Genomic DNA, 21,840 nt, shown 5'->3' on the forward strand with positions numbered 1-21,840 from the left:
CCTGAGACTGTCATTGTGCAACTAGCAGTCCCCCAGATGCCCCTTTGCTCTACCCCAATATATACCTTGCCCCATTGCAGCTTGGGGCACTTACTGCTCCATCCACTGTGTCAGACAGATGGAGGAACTGAGTTAACTGGTAATTAGTAAAAGAGTAAAAGGCTCTTTGCTTTTGCATTGAATTCAGTCTCTAGGTTGGTTTGGAGATCCACATTCTGTGCCCAACAAAGCCATCTTTAACAACCTTTCATTTCCTTAGTGAAGAAGATGCTTTCTTAGCATAATCATCCAATGGGTAAGAGGTGATGTCTCATTGCTTTTCCTACACCACTTTAATGTCCTGTTCTGAAGGTTGCTCTTGATCTTCTAGTCACATGTTTTGCATTATACACTGCCCTGTGAATTTTTCTAGATGACCAGACATAATGCTTCCAGTAAAGGAACTGCAGAATTAGGCCTTTAGCATGCTGGTGAGGTAGAAGAACAAGGAAATGTGATAAGGACTCAGGGTGTTAGTAACCATGTGCCTTTAATGATAACTTCTTCAGTGTTTCTTCACTTATTCCATCCCATCTTATGTGGGAAAGAACAGCATCTAGATCAGCTGAAGTTGAGCATTTCCCTTTCCCATAGAAGTCTAGAGTAGACTCAAATTGATTTTTTATTCTCTGTGGGGAAAGGTGACTAACTAGACTGTGTGTTTCCTGTTCCCTGGGCAGTTAGACTTTATTAAGTCTCCTGCTCTTATGTTATGAGTCCCAGGATTTGTATTCATTCATTCTATGTATGTATGTATGTATGTATGTATGTATGTATGTATCTATCTATCTATCTATCTATCTATCTATCTATCTATCTATCTATCTATCTTTATCTATCTATCTATCTATCTATCTATCTATCTATCTATCTATCTATGTATCCATCATCTATTTTAGAGAAAACTTCTGTTAAAAGCAGAGTGGTCAGATATAGTTTAGAAATTGTTTTGCCTCTCCCCTATATGATCTTAAGCGACTTAATTTTGTGATATTTAGTGTAAGGACATGAATTTCTCTTTATGGCCTATGTCCTCCATATCCATATGTTTGCAACATATATAAACCACCAGAAATGAGTAGACCTCAAATCTAATCGGAAAGCAGTTGTTTACCTCCATAACCTTCATACCACCCTTGCATCACTGATCATCTTGTGTGGTTTATTGGTGCTATAGAGCAAGACCATTGACGGCTTCTCTATCAGCAGCCTACACAGAAACTTTCAACATGAAACCTTACCTGCAGTTTGAAATTTTATGCTCTTTTCTAGATTGCTTTCTTTATGTCCAGACACCAAAGTTTATGGTATCTTCAGTACTAGGTTATTGCCCTTTCGCAGCTCAGGGTTTAAGGAGGAGCCAACAGAGTTGTCAGAATATCTCTCAACTTGACTTTTCTACATGAGGGAGTAAAAATTCCCTGGGGTCAGAGTGGTAGGCTAACCTTAACTCTCTGTGGCCAGCAAAAAGGAAAACACACACACACACACACACACACACACACACACACTTAGGGTTTTTTTTTTTCTGTTCTCTCTCATTTCTCTCTGTCTTATATTTATTTTTCTTTTACAGTATATATATATGTATATATCCCAACATAATCTTTCAGACATTATAAAAATTGCAATATGGTTACATTCTATTTTTCAAGTGAATAATTATAATGCCTACAGGTAAAAAACACGTTTCTCATTTCCCTTACATAATTAAACATTCTACCTCTTAAAGATGACAAACAGATTATCTCAAGAATTAACATACATTCATACACAGCAACTTGTTACAGATTAAGAGAGCATAAGTAAATAAGGTATTTCTTTCAGCAAGTTCTTTTACTGACAGTCTGCATTTTGCAGTTATGAAGAAGGAATAAATCGCCTCACTACCTAGCTCAAAAGGTAATTTTATAAGGAATCTTAAAAGAATCATAAACCTAAACTTTTATATATGACAAACAATCAAAATGGCCTTTACTTTAAATCCTCAGGGTGCTTGACCATTCATCAACATTTTTTATATTAGGAAGCTGAGGGCAGAAATGGGTACAAGGAATTAATCATCATCTTTGATCACAAACCAGCTCTGGCAAGAAGGACATGACAGCCAAAAACATTTAGCCTACTTTGTTCTTGTTTCCTGATCTTAATGAGTTCATCACTCAACTATGTGCCTTACTAAACTTTAGATTTTTTTCCCAAAATTTTTCACTTCAATGTTACTAGCAAAAACATCTTAATCTAACCTTAAGTCATATTTTAAAGTTTTGTTTTGGATATGATGCACACTGAAAGCTGAGCATATATCTCAGCAATAATATTAAAAGAACTTGAGGTAACTCAGCTTCTGGAACTCAGTTGTTTTTCTTATACATTAACCTAAGTCATATATGACTCCTCAAGAGAAACTAGCTATCTGGCATTTCCTTGTTCTGTTTTTCTTTCCTCTGCAGCCCTTGCTTTATAAGGGGTGGAGTCAACATCAAAGTTTGCTTTATTTATATTAATTTCCCACTAAGCTAACCTCTTTCATAATTCCTTGTTTTATTTATTAAAGATTCTCAATCATCAAAATTCTATTTAAACTAGTGTTATTTTTGTATAAAATCATTATTTCAGTTAACTAGTACAGATTAAGAGGAGACAGTCTTCATAATAATCCATGGGTAAAAATGCCAGTAGAATGGAATATTTTTAAAAGATAATCATATCACATTGGGGCAGTGGGGATTTCCCCACATCCATGCACACCATGCCAGATACCGGCAAAAAATGATGGAAGCAAACATGGAAAGACACAGCAGTAACAAGAGATATTCTTGCCTATCCAAGAGTTACTCATCAGGGTTTTATTTCCTTGATGCACCAGTCCCCTGACGTCCATTGCCATCTGCTGCTCCCCTGACATGGCCATTGGCACTTGCCCTTATAGTAACGCTGTTGAGTAAAGAGCAATGGCAGTAGCCTCTCTTATTTTAAGTAAGTCTTGGGTCTCTCTGACCAGTACCTTGTAGAGTATCTCATGACTCGCATTGAGAGTTTTGTTTACTAACACATGTCTTCTGGGAACAGTATTGTCCACCCACGCTGGGCGCCTCAATTCAGACACATTAAAAACAAACATAAATTTTAAACTAGCTTATAAATTACTGTGTTTTCATATGACTTTCTGATACTTTCCTAGTTTTGGTTAACACATTCTTTTACTTTTCTCTCTCCCAATCCCTTCACCCTTATCCAGATTTAAAGCTAACATATTTTTAGTTCTGTTAGTATATTTTTCATTTTATAATTTATGTTTGGTTCTATTTGCAGTTTCTACATTTTCTTTCATATAGTTTATCTATGCATTGCTTCCCCATGCTTTTTTCTTTGTGGTATCCTAATGTGGGATTCCCCTCTGCATGCTGTGAAGACCATTGGTTAATAAAGAAATTGCCTTGGGCCTGCACTGGGAATAGAGGTAGGCCAGGAAAACTAAACCGAATGCTGGGAGAAAGAAGGAGGAGTTAGAGAGAAGCCACGGAGCTGCTGCCAGAGACAGATGCCAAACCTTGCCAGTAAGCTATAACCACGTGGCCATACACAGATTAATGGAAATAAGTTAAATTAAGATGTAAAAGCTAGTCAATAAGAAGTTTAGAGCAAATAGGCCAAACAGTGATTTAACTAATAGAGTTTCTGTGTGGTTATTTCAGGAGTCTGGGTGGCCAGAAAACAAACAAGCAACCTCTTATAACAGTATCCTTGAACATCTTTTTTTTTTTCACCATTTACAGATATTTTTATTCCATTGATTCAAAGATGACTAATATAGGAGGTAACTATATAATTGAAAAAGAGGACTCCTGCATGACAATGGCCTTTTATAGGAGAAGACCAGAGACCTCTCCTACAATGTGAATATACAGTATTTGTCTATAAAGCAGGAAAAAAAAACATTAACCAGAATCAGACCATAATGACATCCTGATCTTCAGCTTCCAGCCTACAGGGCTGTGAGAAATAAACACTCGCCATTTAAGCACATCATTCTATAGTAGTTTGCTATATCAGCCCAGACTTAGACACACAATCAGATCCCATTCAGGAAACAACATCTTTGTATTGACTTGTATGGTTTGAATATACAGTGTTTTCCCCCAAAGCCAATATGCTGAAGGCTTGGTACCCACTGCAAAATGTTCAGAGGTAAAATTTGGGGGAAGCATTTGTATCATTAAGGTTCTGGCTTAATCAATGGAGTAATCCACTGATGAATTAATAATTTTACAGGCTATTTGGAGGGGATAGGCACTGTGGAAGACCAGAATGATCAAAAGTAAAACATTGCTGGGGGACACAGCTTTGAAAAACTGTACCCTATCTCTATGTGGTCTTTTCCACTTTGTGTCTCTTTCTGTTTCCCAGAACCCAAAATGTAATCAGCCTTGATCCCCAACATGTGATGGAGTTGACCAGCCATGTACTGAAATCATGGCCCAAACAAGCCTTTTTTCTTTTCATGTTTTCCCAGCTATGTCTCAAAGCACTGAAAACTAACACAGCATGCTACACTTGAAGACTGTGTGAGTGTCAAGGCTCCAAAACTACTCCATCTGTATTCAGATGACCAAGAAAAATAACTTCCTTTGGCTAAGCCCTTGGCAAAAAGTGTTCCAATGTGGGATATGGCTGAAATGATGTATGTACAACTTTTGTGAGTATACTTTCCTAAAGAGTCATGAAAGGACAGCTGCTTGAAGAATCCCACTAAAGCATTTGTCCTGTGACATTTTCACTGTCATTAGGACTTTGTTCAGACTCAGAGGAGTCACCTTGCTGCATCCCCATTTACAGTAGTTCTCATCCCAGCATCTGCCTGCCTGCTAAGTTTCCCAAGGATAAAGACATATGTCTCTTTTCTGGGACAGCACATACCCAACAACAGATCTATTGTGAATATAAAGCCATGGCCTCTGTGCTACAAGTGAGCACAACCCTACAGGCATCGTACTTCCTCTTGAAGTTGGCTGAGAAATGCTCTATCTATCTATCTATCTATCTATCTATCTATCTATCTATCTATCTATCTATCTATCTATCCATCCATCCATCTATCTGTTTATTTATTTTTTTGCTCTCTCAATCACTCGGTGTGCTGGTATGGCCATTCTTTTCAAGCAAAAACAGAAAGTTTAAAGTGGAAGACCAGTTCATTGTGAAGAAGGGTTAGGATGACAAGAAACTAGAAGAATGGATAAAGGTAATACAAGCTAATTTTTATTGGAATGTAACTTATGAATAAGGATGCAGCCCATATTGCAAGCACTTAAATTGTCATACCCAGTGTATGTTCCAGAAGTCTGAGGAAACATTTCAATCAAGATACTGCCCATGAACTATGGTCCATCACGTCTGTGACTATCATCAAACCCATGGCCATTTCACCTGTTTCACAGGCTGTATACCAAGAGCAACAAAGATCTGATTATTAAATTGAAAGCACCTGTATGAACCTGTTATAAAACGAGTAACAGTTCATAGTTCTGCAAAGTTTCTATCACCTTTAACTTAGTATTCAGCTTCCCATACCTCATAAAAGATATGAATGAAAGTCCCTGTGTACCAATGCGTCTTTCTGTAGGAGAAAATTTAGTTTTATTGCACTGGGTCCCCTGAAAACGGAGGTGTGTCAGAGTGCAATATTATTGAAGAAAGTCTCCAAAAACAAGGAACACTGATTGAGAGTCCTTGAACATCTTTTATGATAAGTTTTAAAAATCCTTTTTCAAAGATCTGAAGACATCTCAGTAAGCCAGTCACCTGCCATGTTAGCAGTGAGATCAGACTGATACTTAAAATCCTCTGAGGCCTGGCCCCAGCTCCAGACTGGCCTTGCCACATTCAACCCTGGGCCAGGACACAGAAATAGACGACCTATCCAAGACTTCCTCAGAGGCCCTAATGAAATAAAAAATGGAAACTATTTCTGTGTCAACTATTTATGTCTCAACAGTATGGGATGTTTCCTCCTAGGTCTTCTGCAGGATGAAGCAGGACAGAGCTGCATCAGTTGCCTACCCCCTTCTCTGTAATGCATATTGGTTTAAATTGGCCCTGGCTTCAACTTCCCAGCTAGTCCCCAGGCTTCTCACAGAGGTGCTCTGGTCTGTACGGCAATGCTTAAAACAGTGCCTCTGTGGGAAGGAGGGCTTGTAGCTTCCTGGTGAGTCACTCTGCTCATGTAACAATTCCTTTTTGTTTTTAGCCTGAAGAAGATTTCTAATCCTATTTCAACTTAATTATAATATTTTCACCTTCTGGAATATAATTAATACTTTATCACATTCGTTTTCACATGAAGGAGCATCATTGCTTTTGTTTTGCTCCCATTATTAACCTGCAATGGCTTGATATCAAAATAAAGTTCTAGTTAAAAACTTCTCATTAAGAGGCAGGTGGATCTCTGTGAGTTCGAGACCAGCCTGGTCTACAGAGCTAGTTCCAGGACAGGCTCCAAAGCCACAGAGAAACCCTGTCTCGAAAAAAAACAAAAAAAAAACAACAAAAAAAAAACTTCTCATTAATATTTCTTGAGACATCCAAGATTACTTTCTTTATTTCCACACTCTAAAATCCTGGAATATTTATAATCATTCACCATTTTACTTACTTAGTTTTAATGCCACAGTGTTTGTATATAACACCACATAGTAATCTCTCTCACACACATTTTCTGTTTTCTCTCTGTCTATATATTTTATTATGACAAAATCAATGCAGTCCTGAATTCTGATGTATCTCGTGGTTAAAAAAAATTGTCCTGGAAATTGGGTGATTAAAGGACATTATTAACACAGCTAAACTTTCCAGGAGTGCGCTGTTAGGAGAGTATATTTTAGAATCTGTACTATGATAGCTATAAAACCGTGCAGTAGTTATTGTTTCTGACATTGTGTAACCAGCAAGTGGTCAGTTTGCTTCCCACTCATGTGGACAAATGATGCTCATCTCTGGTTGTTTTTTCCACTTAGTTCACACTTTGTAGAACAGAGGTATTTGTGAGCATCTTTATCAGAAATCATCTCACCTCAAACCTGCTGTTCTTAGCAGAGCTACTGTGGACTTCTTGTAGCCACAGATGGTTTCAGAACTTACAGCTAAAGTTCAGTCTCCTCACAGCATCATGTGAACCTTCTGCTTAGAGCATCAAACTTCTCTTCAATCCATTGATGTTTCCTATTCATCCCAACAGCTTTCATTAGCAGCATTGCTTATTCAAGTGTTTTCCATGAAAGAACTTAATACTTGGCATGTTTATTCACACATTTTCCATGTAAAGCTAAACTATCTTGACAAAGAAAGGAGTTAATGTGGCAAGAACAGGCACTGTTAGCAAATTTTCAGGTGATTCTTATGTATAATAAAACTTGAGAACTTTATAAAATATACAATGAAATTTCTACATGCTGGATTGAATAATTTTCTAGAACTGTATAGAGTAAATCAAGATGCACAACTCTGGAAAGTCTTGCACACTTGTTGAAATCTTAGGCTTAGATGGCGAATGAGGCAGATCCTTGTGTGTGGTGTTGAGTAAAATCACTGTCATCAAATAGTGACAGCGCAGGAGGTTTCATTGTGTCTTGAGTGAGACTTTTTGTAGGCTTCCTCTCACTTTGTAATCATTAATGGTCTTTGGGAATGAATGTGCTCCCATACTGTGAATATACACCTCCTGTCTTCTGGAACTCACAACCAAGAGACTGCTACCACTGCTGTGTAATTGTGAGCACCTGATACAATTCCACTCTGACCACAGAAAGTGATTTTAAGAAAATCATTGCTTTTCTTCTTCACCTGTAATCTGCAAATGTCTGACCTGGAATTTGTAGTCTTGTTTTAAGTCTCCAGGCCTGAAAAAAAACCTTGGAGGAGTTAGCACATTCCATAAACCTAAGACCTCCAGTCTCAGTAGCTCTGACAAATAACATCATTTCAGTCAGTAAATATTTTTATATCTATGAGAACCTTCAGGACAATGCTGAAAGGCACATGTGGCTCCCTCCTCAGATCACTATGTATTGTTTCTATGTATATACCTATGTATCTATGTATATCTATCTATCTATCATCTGTCTATTATGTATGTATGTATGTATCTATATATTTATTAATCATCTATCAATCACAAAATATCTTATATCAATTCCCAAGAGTTTAGTGGGGAGTAATTCCTTAAATTTCAATTCACGATTGGGTGGTTGTAGGCAGAGTTTTTCTGTAGTGCAGTCACTCTCAAATAAACACACTGAGGCTTATATTATATTATAAATGCTCAGCCAACAGCTCGGCCTTATTACTAACTAGTTCTTCAGTGTTCCTTATTTGCATTCTGCCATGTGGTGGCATATTTTAACATGGAAGGTTATCTTCTGCTTCCTCTGCATCTGGCTGGCAACTCCAGACTCATCATTTTTCTTTCCAGAATTCTCCACGTCAGACTCTCCTGCCTAAACTTATTCTGTTCAGCTTCTTCAATAAACCAATCACAGTGAAATATATTCACATAGAGTAAAGGAATATTCTACAATAGGTAGTAATTTACTCTGACCTTTATTCTGAGGAAATAACTGAGAACAGAAGGTTAAAGAAGGAAAGACAAAAAGTCTTTTCCAGAATTTTCGCAGTTTTCTCAAAAAGCCTACCATCTTTCTGCTTGAAAGATAAGAACATGCAAACTGTGTGAGCATAATGGACACCAAATTCGGTAACAGTGGAGAAACTCAACAGCAAGTATGTGTGGGTGTGGATGCAGACCGTAGAGCGTTCACAGCGGATTTCCTTTTGCTCATTTGGCCTCACAGAGTTTTGAGTTTTACCTCGTCCAGAAGTCAGTGTCACATCTTCCACCTGCAATGGACACGTCGGTGGTTTACGCTGACTTAAGTGCAGCCAGGACCCGAGTGCTGAGCCATGCATCACCTCCATCTCTTCCCTCAGGTAAGAGACTTTATTTCTCATTTCAGTGCTTGAGTATAGTCTAGAGTTACGGTTCCCATTAAATTGCAGTTTTAAATGATTGCTTTGGAATGGTAAAAAGTACTTTTACTCCTCAGGTAAGAGTACTTGTTGCACAAACCTGACAATCAGTCAAATACCAATACCTTTGGTGGAAAGAGAATCACCTGCCGAAAGTTGTTCTTTCAACTCTACACCTAGTGCGGCATGCACACACCTGCAGTCATACAGGCACATAAACACAGACACTCACACGCTCACACAGTCACATACTTATCGCATGCTCAAAAACATGTCAAAGAATCACAACTTTAGAGAAAAACTTCAATGCAATTTTATTCAAGGAGTTCATGAAATGTGAACAGGGATATTCAGCTTCAGTTAAAAAGACTCTGAATAAGTAATATTTTGCATATATGATCAGAAAAATACTTTTAGAGACACTGCTGACTTGCTGTAATGTATATTGCCCATTCCAGATCTTCGTCCAGAACACAAGCACTTTGATTCAACTCCAATCCAGTTGCACACCTAATAATTAGCATTGGGACCAACAGCCCTTTTCTCTTCCAGAGAGTTTAGTAATCTGAGTGAAAGAAACATTTAAGACTGAGGGAATGCTCAAAGGGATGACATGAGATGAGGGTGTGTAAAAAGTGACCAGAGACTGGGGGAGAAATGTGTCTAAAATTGTCACAAGACCATATTCTTTGCCTTACAGAAGCTTCTTAGTTTCAGGAAGTCCCATTTATTGATTGTTGGTCTCAAAGTCTGTGCTATTGGTGTTATATTTAGGAAGTGGTTTCCTGTGCCAGTGGATTCAAAGCTATTTCCTAATTTATCTTTTATCAATTTCAATGTATCTGGATTTATGTTGCGGTCTTTGATGCACTTGGACTTGAGTTTTGTGCATGGGGATAGATATGGACCTATTTGTCCTCTTTTACATGTCGACATCCAGTTATGCTAGCCCAGTTTTTGAAGGAACTTTCTTTTCTCCACTGTATAGTTTTGGTTTCTTTGTCAAAAATCGGGTGTTTATAGGTGTGTGGATCAGTATTAGGGTCTTCAGTTTTCTGATATCTTCTTCAATTTCTTTTTAAAGTTCTTTCACTTCTTTGGATTCAGTTATCACAAGATATTTTATGCTATTTGTGGTTATTATCAAGGGGGATGCTTCTCTGATTTCTTTCTCAGCCCATTTATAATTTATATATAGGAGGGCTATTGATTTTTTTTTGAGTTAATGTTGCATCCTGCCACATTACTGAAGCTGTTTATCAGCTATAGGAGGTCCCTGGCTGTATTGGGGGTCACTTATGTATACTCTCCTATCATCTGAAAACAGTGAAAGCTTGACTTCTTCCCTTCTAATTTGTTTTCTCTTAATCTCCTTTTGTTGTTACAGGAGAAAAAGAAATTATTCCTCCCAACTCACATACATTCATGTACAAGCAAGCTGCTACAGATTAACAGAGTGTAAGCAAGCAAGCAAGGTATTCTTGACAGACAGTTCTTTTGCTGGCTGTCTGCATTTTGTGGTTACAAAGAAAGGAATGATCACTTTATTATTTATGAAAAAACTTAAAAGAATCACAAATCCAAACTTTCATTTATGAAGAACAATCATCTCTCTTAAAATCCCTAGGTTACATACCCATTCATCAACAGGCTTTTAAAAAAAATCAAGAAGCTGAGGGCAGAAATGGGTATGAAAAATTGAGCATTTCCTTTGTTCACCAACCCATCTGCTTAAGAAAGGCTCATTAACCAGTGATATCATTGTTTTTATTTCCTGATCTCAATGAGTTCCTTGTACGACTATTAGAACTGTACCTTTCCAAACTTAAAATTGTTCCCCAAGATTGACTACCACAAAGTTACTAACAAAAAACTTCTTAAACTAACCTTGTCATTATTTAAAGCTTGGTTTTAGCCATGATGCACACCAAAACCCATTAACACATCCCCCAACATTAATATTTAAAGACTTGTGCTAGCCTAACTTCTAGGAATCAATTGTTTTCCTTAATCACTAACCTAGGATACAGACTATAGGGCTCCTCAAGGGAAACTCATGAGTACTAGATGCACGGCACTACCTTGGTTCTATTTTCTATTCTTTTCAGCTCCTGATTTATCAGGGTGCAAGGACAACACTATATCCTGCCATTTTCTATATAAATTTTCCCATTAAACTAACCTCTATCACAATACCTTACTATGTTTATTGAAAACCCCAATCATCAAAAGTCCATTTAAAATAACACTATTATTATATAAAATCATTACTTCTGTGAAACAATACAGCTTAAAAGGCAATCATCTTCATAATAATCCACAGGTAAAAATGCCCACTAGAACAGGATATTTCTGTGACATAATCACAATACATTAAATGCAGTGGTGATCCTCCCAAACCCATTCACAGCATGACAGATACCAGATAAAAATGTCAGTGCAGACACATAAAGTCACAGAAGTAGCAAAAGACATTCTGGGGACAAAGCCCTCCGGGCCTTGTCTATCAGAGATTTACCCATCAGTGCCTTGCATTCCGGCGGGTGGATTCCTGAAATTAATTGCCACCTGCTGCTCTTTGACATGGCCACTGATAGGTTAGGAACTATTAAATTTAAAAAAAAAGTGAAAATCAGGAAATCATCTTAGAGTCATCAAATCTGCTTCATTATCATCTTTACAATGGGTCAGGGGAAAGAGGAGGCATTGATACTGCTGGGAGAATTCCAGTGAGCAGGTGTGATAGGAAGCATCATGCTTTTCTTTTCCTTATGTTCAAGCCTAGCAAAAGGATGGGAATGGGCTTGTTGAAGTGGGTGTAAGAAGATGAACATTGAAAAAGACAATGAGATTTCATCAACATTACTAGCCATGATCCCAATCCAAGAGACTAGAAAATTTGTCTGCCGTGATTGTGATTATTTTCCTACATACCATGAACTTGAATAGAAACCTAAAGGACAAAAGCAGTAGAATAAAGGTAGAACAAACCTGTGAAGAGAAAATACTGACCAGGTAGTGAAAGAAATGAAACAGCCTGGATCCATTAGCTACACAGCTCAAAGTGTGGGAAATTCACAGCAAAGTGATTAAATCTCCCAGTAAACACACAAAAACAGAGGGACATAGGCAATGACTTGCTTTGTGGTCACATGATCAAAGGTTAGCCTTGATAGTAGGATGGATAAAAATTTGTACAGAGTTCATTCATTCATTTAGAAATAAGTATCTACTAAGTGTCAGTATTTTTCTAGATGAAGATCCAGCTGTAAACAAACATGAACAGCTTTTTTTAATAGACAAACAAACAAACAAACAAACAAGGAGCCTGAAGCTGAAACTTCCATATAACTAAAGTTCACATGGTCTTTTAAAGGTCTATCCACTCAATCTAATCTCATACAGAAGATATCAAACAGGGATGGATGTCTATGTAAGTCCTTACTCCTTAGTGTGAAAGAATAACAATTTTAAAAATCATCCAAATAATCCTTTTACTTTTAGTTTAAAAAACCACTTGTGTGTGTGTGTGTGTGTGTGTGTGTGTGTTGGTGTTTGTGGGGAGAGAATTACTGTATGTTCAATAGTGCTTTGTACAATACGCTATGCTTTGGAATTTATTAGAATTGTTTCATAAATTGAGAGTTCGTAAAGTAGATATTGTCCAGACATTTTATAGGTGAGAAAATTTCTGGTTTATGACACCCTAACATATTGTCCCCAGTATTGTATTGTGTTGCATTATAAATTTGAAATGATTGTTCTGAATATTAGACTTTAGTAAAAACAATAAAAATGGTGACTGTATGAAGATAATTCAATTATTTAAAAGAATTCAGAATTTTGAGGGTGGAATGATTGATAAAAGAGAGAAATGTAAAATTATATATATGTGTGTGAGAAACATGACTTCTTAGGCTTATTTACTGGGCTCAGTCCCTCTGTGTCTCACTAGTATTCAGGATAAATTCTAGACTGATATAGATACACTGATGTTCTCGTATTTGTGGTGTCCTTGAGGCCTTGAAGTTTATCTAGTATCTGCTTCTGTCTCCTTATGAAGTCACACAGCATGACTTACACAGCAGAAATGACATTCCATGATCTCATTTCAAAGTTCAGTGTACTGTGTTTCCTCAATGACAGTCTTGTTTCACTTTGACCACACAGCATTGCTCACTGTCCACAGATTATTGCTTATAAAACCTCTTCTTGTTAAATTAAGTCTCTTCTATCAAATGCGGTATTTGCACAGGAGCTATGTACATAATCCTTGCGCTTTAGATAATCTCCATATTCCCTACAGTGTCTAAGATGATCTCATTGCCTTGAAATAGTTGTTCTTATTTGTCTAGAGGATATGATGGGGAATGTCCATATAGGTTCAATAGATTTTTATGGTTGAAAAGTTTTAGTTAGCAGTGAACGTGAAATACTGGGTCTATCGATATGATTAAGAGGAGTTGTCTCCTATCTCCTGGGAACACTTCTACTCATTCTGCCTTTTTTGTTTTTCTCAAAACACTTAAAATGATTTCTGCTAACTGGGAAGAAGGGCAGAGAGGGCCAGACTCCAGCATCATGGGGCTCTGAGGAAATCCACAGAGTCAGTGTGCTATGACATTTTTATCTGTGGGTGTAAGGGAAAAGACACTCACTCTCTTGATGATTTCTTTCTTCTGCATTCTTTATTCTGTGTTCTATATTCTCTTTTCTTATCTCTATGTTTCTTCTTTTTCTTTTGGTGGTTTTGTCCTAACCCTTTGTTCTTCCTTATTCTCATTCTTGTTTTCCTTCTTTGTTCTTGTGTATTTGCTCTTTATTTTTCCTCTAAAGCTTATTACAAAATCTTTCAGGCAATATAAAAATTATAATGTGGTTACATTCTAGTTTTCAAATGAATGATTACAATGAATATAAGTAAAAGGCAGCATGCGTTCCATATCACTTAACATGATTAAACATTTTATGTATTACAGGTGAAAAATAAGTTTTCTCAAGAACCCAGGTACATTATACTAAGTCACAGCTTCTGTTATTCCTCAATAGCAACTTATGTGCTATAGGTGTGTGACACTTCCTTCTTTTATTTTTTAATATTCTACAGTATCAGGTTTATCAGAGGCAAGACAATATTTCATCCTACTTTTACCTGTATTAATTTTTCCACTAAACTAAGCTCTTTCTTAATTTCTTACTATATTTATTAAAAACCCTCAATCATCAAAATCATATTTAAACTAACACTATTATTGTATTGAGTCAATGATTCAGTTAAACAGTACAGTTTAAGAGCAAATTATCTCAATAATAATCTACAAGTAAAAATGACCAGTAAAACAGGATATTTCCATGGGATAAGCACACTAAATTACAGGCAGTGGGGATCTCCCCACACCCATTCACAGCAAGCCAGATTCCAGAGAAAGATAACAGCAGCAAACATATAAAGGCACAGCAGAAACATAATACTCTCTGGGCTTTGACTATTAGAGATTCACTCATCAGGGATTTTCCTCCTGGGAAAACATTATGGTCTCTGGACTTTGACTATTAGAGATTCACTCATCAGGGATTTTCCTCCTGGGGTGCTAACACTCCGAACTTCAGTCTCCATCTGCTGCTCCTCTGATATGGCCAGAATCAAGTGATTTAACTCATTTAATTATTGTTTGTCCGCATCCTAAAACTGCTTTATAGTCATAAGAGCACTAGGGTTTGTCTGCAGTCATACAATTCAGACACCAAAACTAATGAAAAAAAAAAAAAGAAAGAAGAGAAAGGAAAAAAAGAAGAAAGAGTAGAAAAAAACATATGGGTAATTCTTGACCACATAATGAGAATAAGAAAACATTTAACACATCTTGCTTGAAATTTGAACATGTAACTCAAAGGATGCCATCAATTACACCAAGAAATATTTAAAAAATAGAAAACTAACAAAACAAAAAATCTGTAGCTATTGAAATTCCTACCCATGCATGGTAAGGCACAGCTATAATTTTAGTACTTGAGTAATGGAGACAGGAGTATCAGGAGCTCAAGGTCATCCTTAACCACAGAGGGAGTTTGAGTCTAGCCCAAGGTACAGGAAATCAAATCTGAGAAAAAAAAAAACTGAAACAAAAAGTGAGAGGAATGCTTTGCTTAGTACAGTGTTTTTTCTAATAATTAAATCTATAAAGTCATTTATAAGATGGTAATGCATGGAACTTTTAGAAGCTAAATCAGAGCAGAAGGAGAATTGTGATTAATTAGACAATGTAAGATCCATCTAGTATTTCTGCTTATTACCTTTATAAACACAACTGTTATTGATTTCCATATCTAAACCAATTTTTTAAAACAGTTTACCATAGAGTTAGTCTCAAAATTGTGGTACATGATGATCACATTTCAAATATTAATACATTTTACTATCTAATAAACATAAGATATCTATTGTTGATAGTTACCAAAGAAAGCAGAGAGGTCAAACCTTGTGTCTGGGCAGTGCAATGTGGTTGACGTAGTGTATGTCATGCTAAAGCACAGAACCCCTTATCTGCTATAGACACAGTGTATGTCATGTTACAGCACAGTACCCCTTATCTGCTATAGACACAGTGTGTTTGCCATTTCAGAGTCTGTAGCTTCTGTTACTTGCATTCAACAGCAGTCTTAAACTATTAGCTATAAAATTATAGGAATAAATATTTCAGTGTTTTAATTTGGACACTACTCTGGCCAGAAACAATGAGATCTTGCAGTCTAGGTTAAGAAGTGAATTACTAGCAACCATTACCCAGCAACACTCACTTGCTCAGTGATGAACACAAATTGGAAAAGTAGTGATATCACCTGAACAGATATCCTAAAGAGAAGCCATAATGCATTATTTTAAGTAAAAGGTAATAGTACAAAGATCTCTACAGTACTCCACTTAGCAAAAAAAAAAAAAAAGTTTTTACTGTCACACATCAAATTAGCAAATTGTAAAATCTGTAGTCCCCAGATGTAGTATGTGCTTAGTTAAGATGGAAAACTGACCCTCCCACACTCCGTGTGTGTGTGTGTGTGTGTGTGTGTGTGTGTGTGTGTGTAAAATACTGTGCACAGTATGTAGCATTAAATTCAGTTCAATCAGTACACCAGGAGTTTTGGAAATATTACTTGTAGGTAACAGAGGTCTTAGGAAACCACCTCTGACATTTATCTCAGATGGATCCAAGTGGACGATTTAACTAGTATATTCTTTGCACTTCTTAGATGCCTGTCAGTGCCCACGCTGGCATCGGCTGGCACTGAAACTCAGCTGTGCTGGACTGATCCTTCTTGTCTTGATTCTGACTGGACTAGGTATTTCAAGTATGTAAGGCAAGCACTTTAGCTTTATAATTTTCCCAAATATATATTAGTTTTATTCATAACATTTGGCCTCTTTGAGCCTAGGGGAAGGTCATTTGCATGTAATGTTATAGGGCAATATCCCATGTCCACTGCAGAAATTTAACATTCTTCCATTCTTCTTAATTTTTTGAAAGCCATTATAGGGTATGGCACATGTGCATCTTGAATATAAAAAGTAAAAGTCAAATTATGACAAAAGATGACAATAACAAAAAAGCTAACAAAAACCCATATTTAGCATATTGAATGCTTGATAAAACTTTTCTTGTAGTGGGTGTGATTGAAGATGAGCAAACCCACAGATTGACTTGTCAGTCAATGATATATAACCTCATCACTGTTTGAATCCACAAGTTCTGTGTATTTCATGTGACATGTCCTGTCTCCAGATTTCTCCCTTAATCCAGTGGGCCAATATTTTATCCTCAATCCAGATGTCCAGATGAAATAACTTGATTTCCTGAAATAAGAAATGAAAAGAAAAGCTGGGTGTAATAACACATGCCTCTAATCCCAGCAATTAGGAGTCAGAGGCAGGTGGATCTCCATGAGTTTGAGGTCAGCCTGGTCTACATAGAGAGTTCCAGCACAGTCAGGGCTTGACACAGAGAAACCTCTCTCAACTCCCCGACCAAAAAAAGAAAGAAAAAAAGAGCACACTCATTCCACTATTCATTTCAACATTTAATCCTCTCTGTATGCTTCATTATTTACTAGTGGGATTCTTAGAGAAAAAAGCACCAATAGAAAAATGTGGCGTGGCTGCTCAAGAGATCATGGCTGAACCAACAGGTAATTGTGTGGCTTGAATTTCCTGATTATAAGAGGTGATTTTTGACAGAAAATGTGAGTCAACTCAGTTGAAGTTCAAAATAGTCTTCAATGAAGATGCTTTATCACCTTTTATGTCTGAGAAAAACATAAAACCATTAGGAACTTGCAGGGAGTCACAGGGTCTGTAAGTGTTGGTACCGGAAACTGCACTGAAGCTGTGTGATCTTGACATTTATGATCTTACCCAGCTGGCCATGCTTCCTCGGGTTGCTGGTACACAGAATCTTAATAGGCAAATATCAAGTTAAAAAATGAAATAGTTGATTATTTTAGTGAAAATGTTAGACAGTTTACTTTGTCTGAAGTAAATTAGTAGAAATGAAACATAAAATTAATCCATCGTCATTAATTATGATTCATTGACATATGTCAGCATTAGCCTTGTTTCAGTATTTGCTAAATGAAACAACTCCTGTGTGAAGTTGATTATGGTGCAGCAGAAACAGGGCAGAAATAAGCATATCTTCTTTCTTACTCTAGGGAGATCAGCCATACCAACATGCCTGAAAGATTGGCAGCCATACCGGGATAAATGCTTATTGATTTCTCAAATTTCCAGACCTTGGTCTGAAGGTCTAGCTGACTGCTCTGTGAGAGGAGCCACTCTGCTGCTCATTGAAGATCAAGAAGAATTGGTATTGACAATAAAATTGCTCAGTTTAGAACATAACACTTTCTTGAAGCTTTGATGACATGTCTGGACTTTAACCAATGGTCTACGTTGATGAAGTGAAGACTTGGATTTTAAACAGTTTAAAACCTAGATGCAGTGGGGAGGGCGTTGGACTTTCCAAAGGGCAGGGTGCCTTGCCCTCTCTTAAGATTGGAGAGGGATAGGAAGGAGACAGTATGGAGGGAGTGGGAGTGGAGAGGAAGGAGGGGAGGAAGTGGAAATTTGAATTGGTACTTCTTTAAAGTAATAAAAAATAATGGAATAAATCAATTAAAAGTAGAAATATATAGAGATCAGTTTTACAGAGGAGAAATTTATGCCAGTGGGGAGCTAGGATGGGATTCAAACAGGAGTAATAGTGATTTAGAATGTTGGTAGAAGAAAGTGTGTTATAAATAAATAGATTGAAGATTAAGTCTTCCATTATGTTTTGATTATAGAGATACTTCCAGAATTTCTCAAAGAGAGAAGGACATCAGTTTTTTATTGGACTAAAATATATGCAAGTGGAGCAGATCTGGAAGTGGACAAATGGTTCTACTTTAAATCCTGATCTGTAAGTATTAAATGAGGTAATTTAAATACTCAATTCACCCTCAGTTTTTCTGAAAATTGAATTTTGTAATTTTAATTTAGTGTATAAATTCTTGAGATTGTTGACATAGACTGAAAAGACAATTTCAGAATTAGTTGCAAAGTTTCATGTACAAGTAGATAGAAACCCTTTATAATAATATGTGTATTTAATTACAATGGAATTTTAAAAGACAGGAAGTGGACTAACTCTTTACTGTTAGAGATAAAATAGTTTTAAATGTTTTGGGGGGAACATATAGAATTTCTTTTTCTCTTTCTTTTTTCACACACACACTTTCTTAGAAATTTAAAAACATATTTATTTTGTTTTCTGTGTGTGTTCTTGAGTGTATGTATGGATGTATACCATGTTCATGCAGGAGTTCACAGTAGTCAGAAAAAGGCAGTAGATTTCTTGGAACTGGAGTTGCAGATGGTTGTGAGCTACTATATGTGTGCTAAAACTTGAACCTGAGCCCCCTACAAGAATAGTAAACACACTTAGGCACTACATCATTTCTCTACCCATACACAGAAATCATTCAGTGGTACTTTAGAACTGTGGTAACAAAGTTGCACCATAGTGTGTCATGAAGTTACTTTCTCTAGGCAGAATGTCTCAGTATAGACATGACTGTTTAAAAATTAATTTACACATAGTAATGATTCATTTTTCTTTCTTTCTTTGTTCTTGTGATGATTTTTGTGTGCAATTGTGCTATAACGTAAAATGCTTACCTAGTTTTGATTCATAGTGAAAATGTTGTGATAAGTGAAGTTATCCATGTCAGGCAGATTATTTAGCTCACCTGCTGTGTGATTTCACTCTGATAAAAGGATGCTCTAATTATATGTCAGTGAGCAGGTAAATTTGGCATCTGACAGGCTACAATAGAAAGAGTGTCAGTCAATCTGGCTTTCGTTTCATCTAGACTGAGCAAATGGTTATGCCTAAAAGTTCTACCGGTGTAAATATCACAGCTCAGTCCACAGAACCCATATAAAAAGTCAAACATAGAAGTCCACGTCTGTATCATAGCACTCCTGCAGAGAGATGGGAGGTAGAGACAAGAGAGTCACCTAGCAATGCCTGGGCCAGTGAGCCTGGAGCACACAGGACAGTGGTTGAAACAAGGTAGTAAGGGGGTTCCCCCACAATTGTTCCTTAACTTCTACACAAATTTTGACCCTTCCACTCTCCTTCCCCAAAATATCTTTCACACATCCATGAAGTAAGTATTTATTCTAATTCCTTGGGCCCTTGTTTTCAGGTTAGGAAAACAAGAGGAAAGATAAAATTTTACAAGCGGGGGTATTTTGGGAATTAAAAGAGATAAGGTTAGAGCTCTCACTGTAAGTCTGGCAGGGGTAGCCCTGGCAATCCACCAAATGCTTTTTGAAAAGAAATCACTGATTTGAACAAACAGGCCTTAGAAAAAAGGTCTTGAAGAATGATGAAGCTAAAAGATGAAAAATAAGATGTAAGGATATTTATAGAAGCCCAGTTGAGGGAAGTTCATACTTTGATTAGCATGTTGGTCACTAGTGTGATGTAAAATTTATTGCTTAGGGATGAGGGGCACCATAAAGAAAGACAAGCAAAAGTCAGCTCTGAGGGAGACCTGCCTACTGCCTGCTGGGTGGCATCCTCCACTTGAGATAGGCTGCTCTTGAACTCACCAATTCCTTGTCATCACTGTTGTGCTAGAGCAAAGACCCAACATCTCTGGGATGAGAAGGGAAGGAACCAGATTCTGTTCCACATGAGTTGAGGCTCTTATTTTCTCTGTATCCAATTCTGTAGATCCACTGTGTTCACTCTTCATGTTGAATACATTTACTAAGTACCTAATGTGTAACTATTGTTATACATTCATGTACACCTGAACACTTTCTCTAAGCAATAGTTGCATATAGCCTATATATTTAATGGAACTGAATCTCAGCAAAATGAAGATGCCTTTCACATGATCACAAGAACTATTGAAGTAGAACTAGGAGTAAAACATTCTCCTTTTCATACATCATAATAAACTTTCTTGATGGACTAATTCTTCTTCTGTGAGGGTACAACTGAAAATTCTAGAGGCTTCTCTAGGTGATATCTTTATTGATTATGTGTATTTATATTGTTCGTACTCTGCATTTACTATACTTAAGCACTATGCAATCTTAGCATTCTTAAATATCCAAAAATGGCTGGTGGCTGATGTGATAATTGCAAGAAAATCCTAAACACCAGGAGTAGCTCTTCTTTGCTCTTCAGATTACAAGTCACTGGCAAGGACAAAGAAAACAGCTGTGCAGTCATCTCACAGACAGAAGTATTTTCTGACACCTGTTCTGCAGACAACCGTTGGATCTGCCAAAAGAAACTGAAACATGTCTGAAACCCCATGTCCTGACTCCTGATTGTGATTGTCATCCCTATTCCTTTACCCTCTACGCCAGATCTCTGCATTGAGCTGTCAATGCTGCCAGCTCGCCCAGTGCAGTTGGTGATACAAAGCATGGTCTACAATACCACTGTGACTCTTACAGATGCTGCCTTCCAGTTTCTTTAATCTGTGAATGCAAATGCACACAGACACAGATGTGTTATTCTAAGACAAGTGTTTTATAGATGGAAGCCCCAGCCATCGGGGCACTGGAGGCCTTGTGTGGCCTTTGTTGATCTCTGTGCATGGGGTCATCTGCAGACAGGTTCAGAAAATTTTACAAAGTCTTAGTCTCAACTAGACTCCCACCCTAAGTCACTTTACATATGGACTGTAGAACCTTGATTAAAGTCTTCACTCTTGACCCTGACACCAGAAGCCCAGAGTTGGAAATGGAAGAGTGTTTTATTGACATCTCTGAAATTAATCATGGACTAATGCTGTGATAATGAGAGTGACTCCAGGCAAAGGAGCTCTGTCAACATGACCCTTCCCACACTGCAGTCATCCAGCTGCAGATCCTGGAGCATTGGTGGATCCTTGGTGCTGGGCTTGTCAGTCCCTAGAGTTGTGAGAAAAGGGCGCTTCTCCAGTTTTTTGTTATGGTAACAAAAATGGACTAGGATAAGGCCTGAACTCTGCCCACTGCTGCACAGGTCTTCCCATTTTAATTTTCTCATTACTTCTTTCTTCCATACTTGTCCATATCTTATGGCTCATTCATAAGCTGTAGGAAGTATGCCACTAAGTACTTGAGTATTTTAGTAGAAAATAAATGTCATACTTTTCAATTCCTCAGTTAAGAAACTAAAAAAAATAAGTATTTATTCTGGTAAATCTCTTGTATATCAACTATTATTAAAATAC

General features: G+C 37.1%; 1 protein-coding gene across 2 annotated transcripts; it reads left to right on the top strand.

Moving 5' to 3' along the window:
• Positions 1-8,871: 8,871 nt before the first annotated feature.
• On the top strand, positions 8,872-21,279 carry LOC126493233 (killer cell lectin-like receptor subfamily B member 1). Of its 2 annotated transcripts, none has more exons than XM_050130170.1 (6): positions 8,872-9,024; positions 16,312-16,410; positions 17,170-17,244; positions 17,767-17,921; positions 18,400-18,515; positions 20,784-21,279. In XM_050130170.1, the coding sequence occupies exons 1-6, from the start codon at positions 8,940-8,942 to the stop codon at positions 20,923-20,925; spliced, it is 672 nt and encodes a 223-aa protein (XP_049986127.1). In that variant the 5' UTR covers positions 8,872-8,939; the 3' UTR covers positions 20,926-21,279. The 2 variants fall into 2 exon arrangements, with proteins under 2 accessions (XP_049986127.1, XP_049986129.1); XM_050130172.1 differs by having other exon boundaries at positions 20,802-21,279.
• The last annotated feature ends 561 nt before the right edge of the window (positions 21,280-21,840 follow it).

The sequence above is a fragment of the Alexandromys fortis genome, unplaced genomic scaffold (assembly GCF_014885135.2).
Source record: "Alexandromys fortis isolate MF-2015 unplaced genomic scaffold, M_Fortis_MF-2015_v1.1 scaffold_307, whole genome shotgun sequence".
In the NCBI taxonomy this organism is placed as follows: Eukaryota; Metazoa; Chordata; class Mammalia; order Rodentia; family Cricetidae; genus Alexandromys; species Alexandromys fortis.

Coding starts and splice junctions, on each gene's coding strand:
- LOC126493233 (XM_050130170.1), top strand. CDS start 8,940: ATGGACACGTCGGTGGTTTACGCTGACTTAAGTGCAGCCAGGACCCGA. Junction 17,245..17,766: donor GATCATGGCTGAACCAACAG/GTAATTGTGTGG, acceptor TTCTTACTCTAG/GGAGATCAGCCATACCAACA. Junction 18,516..20,783: donor TCTACTTTAAATCCTGATCT/GTAAGTATTAAA, acceptor CACCAGGAGTAG/CTCTTCTTTGCTCTTCAGAT.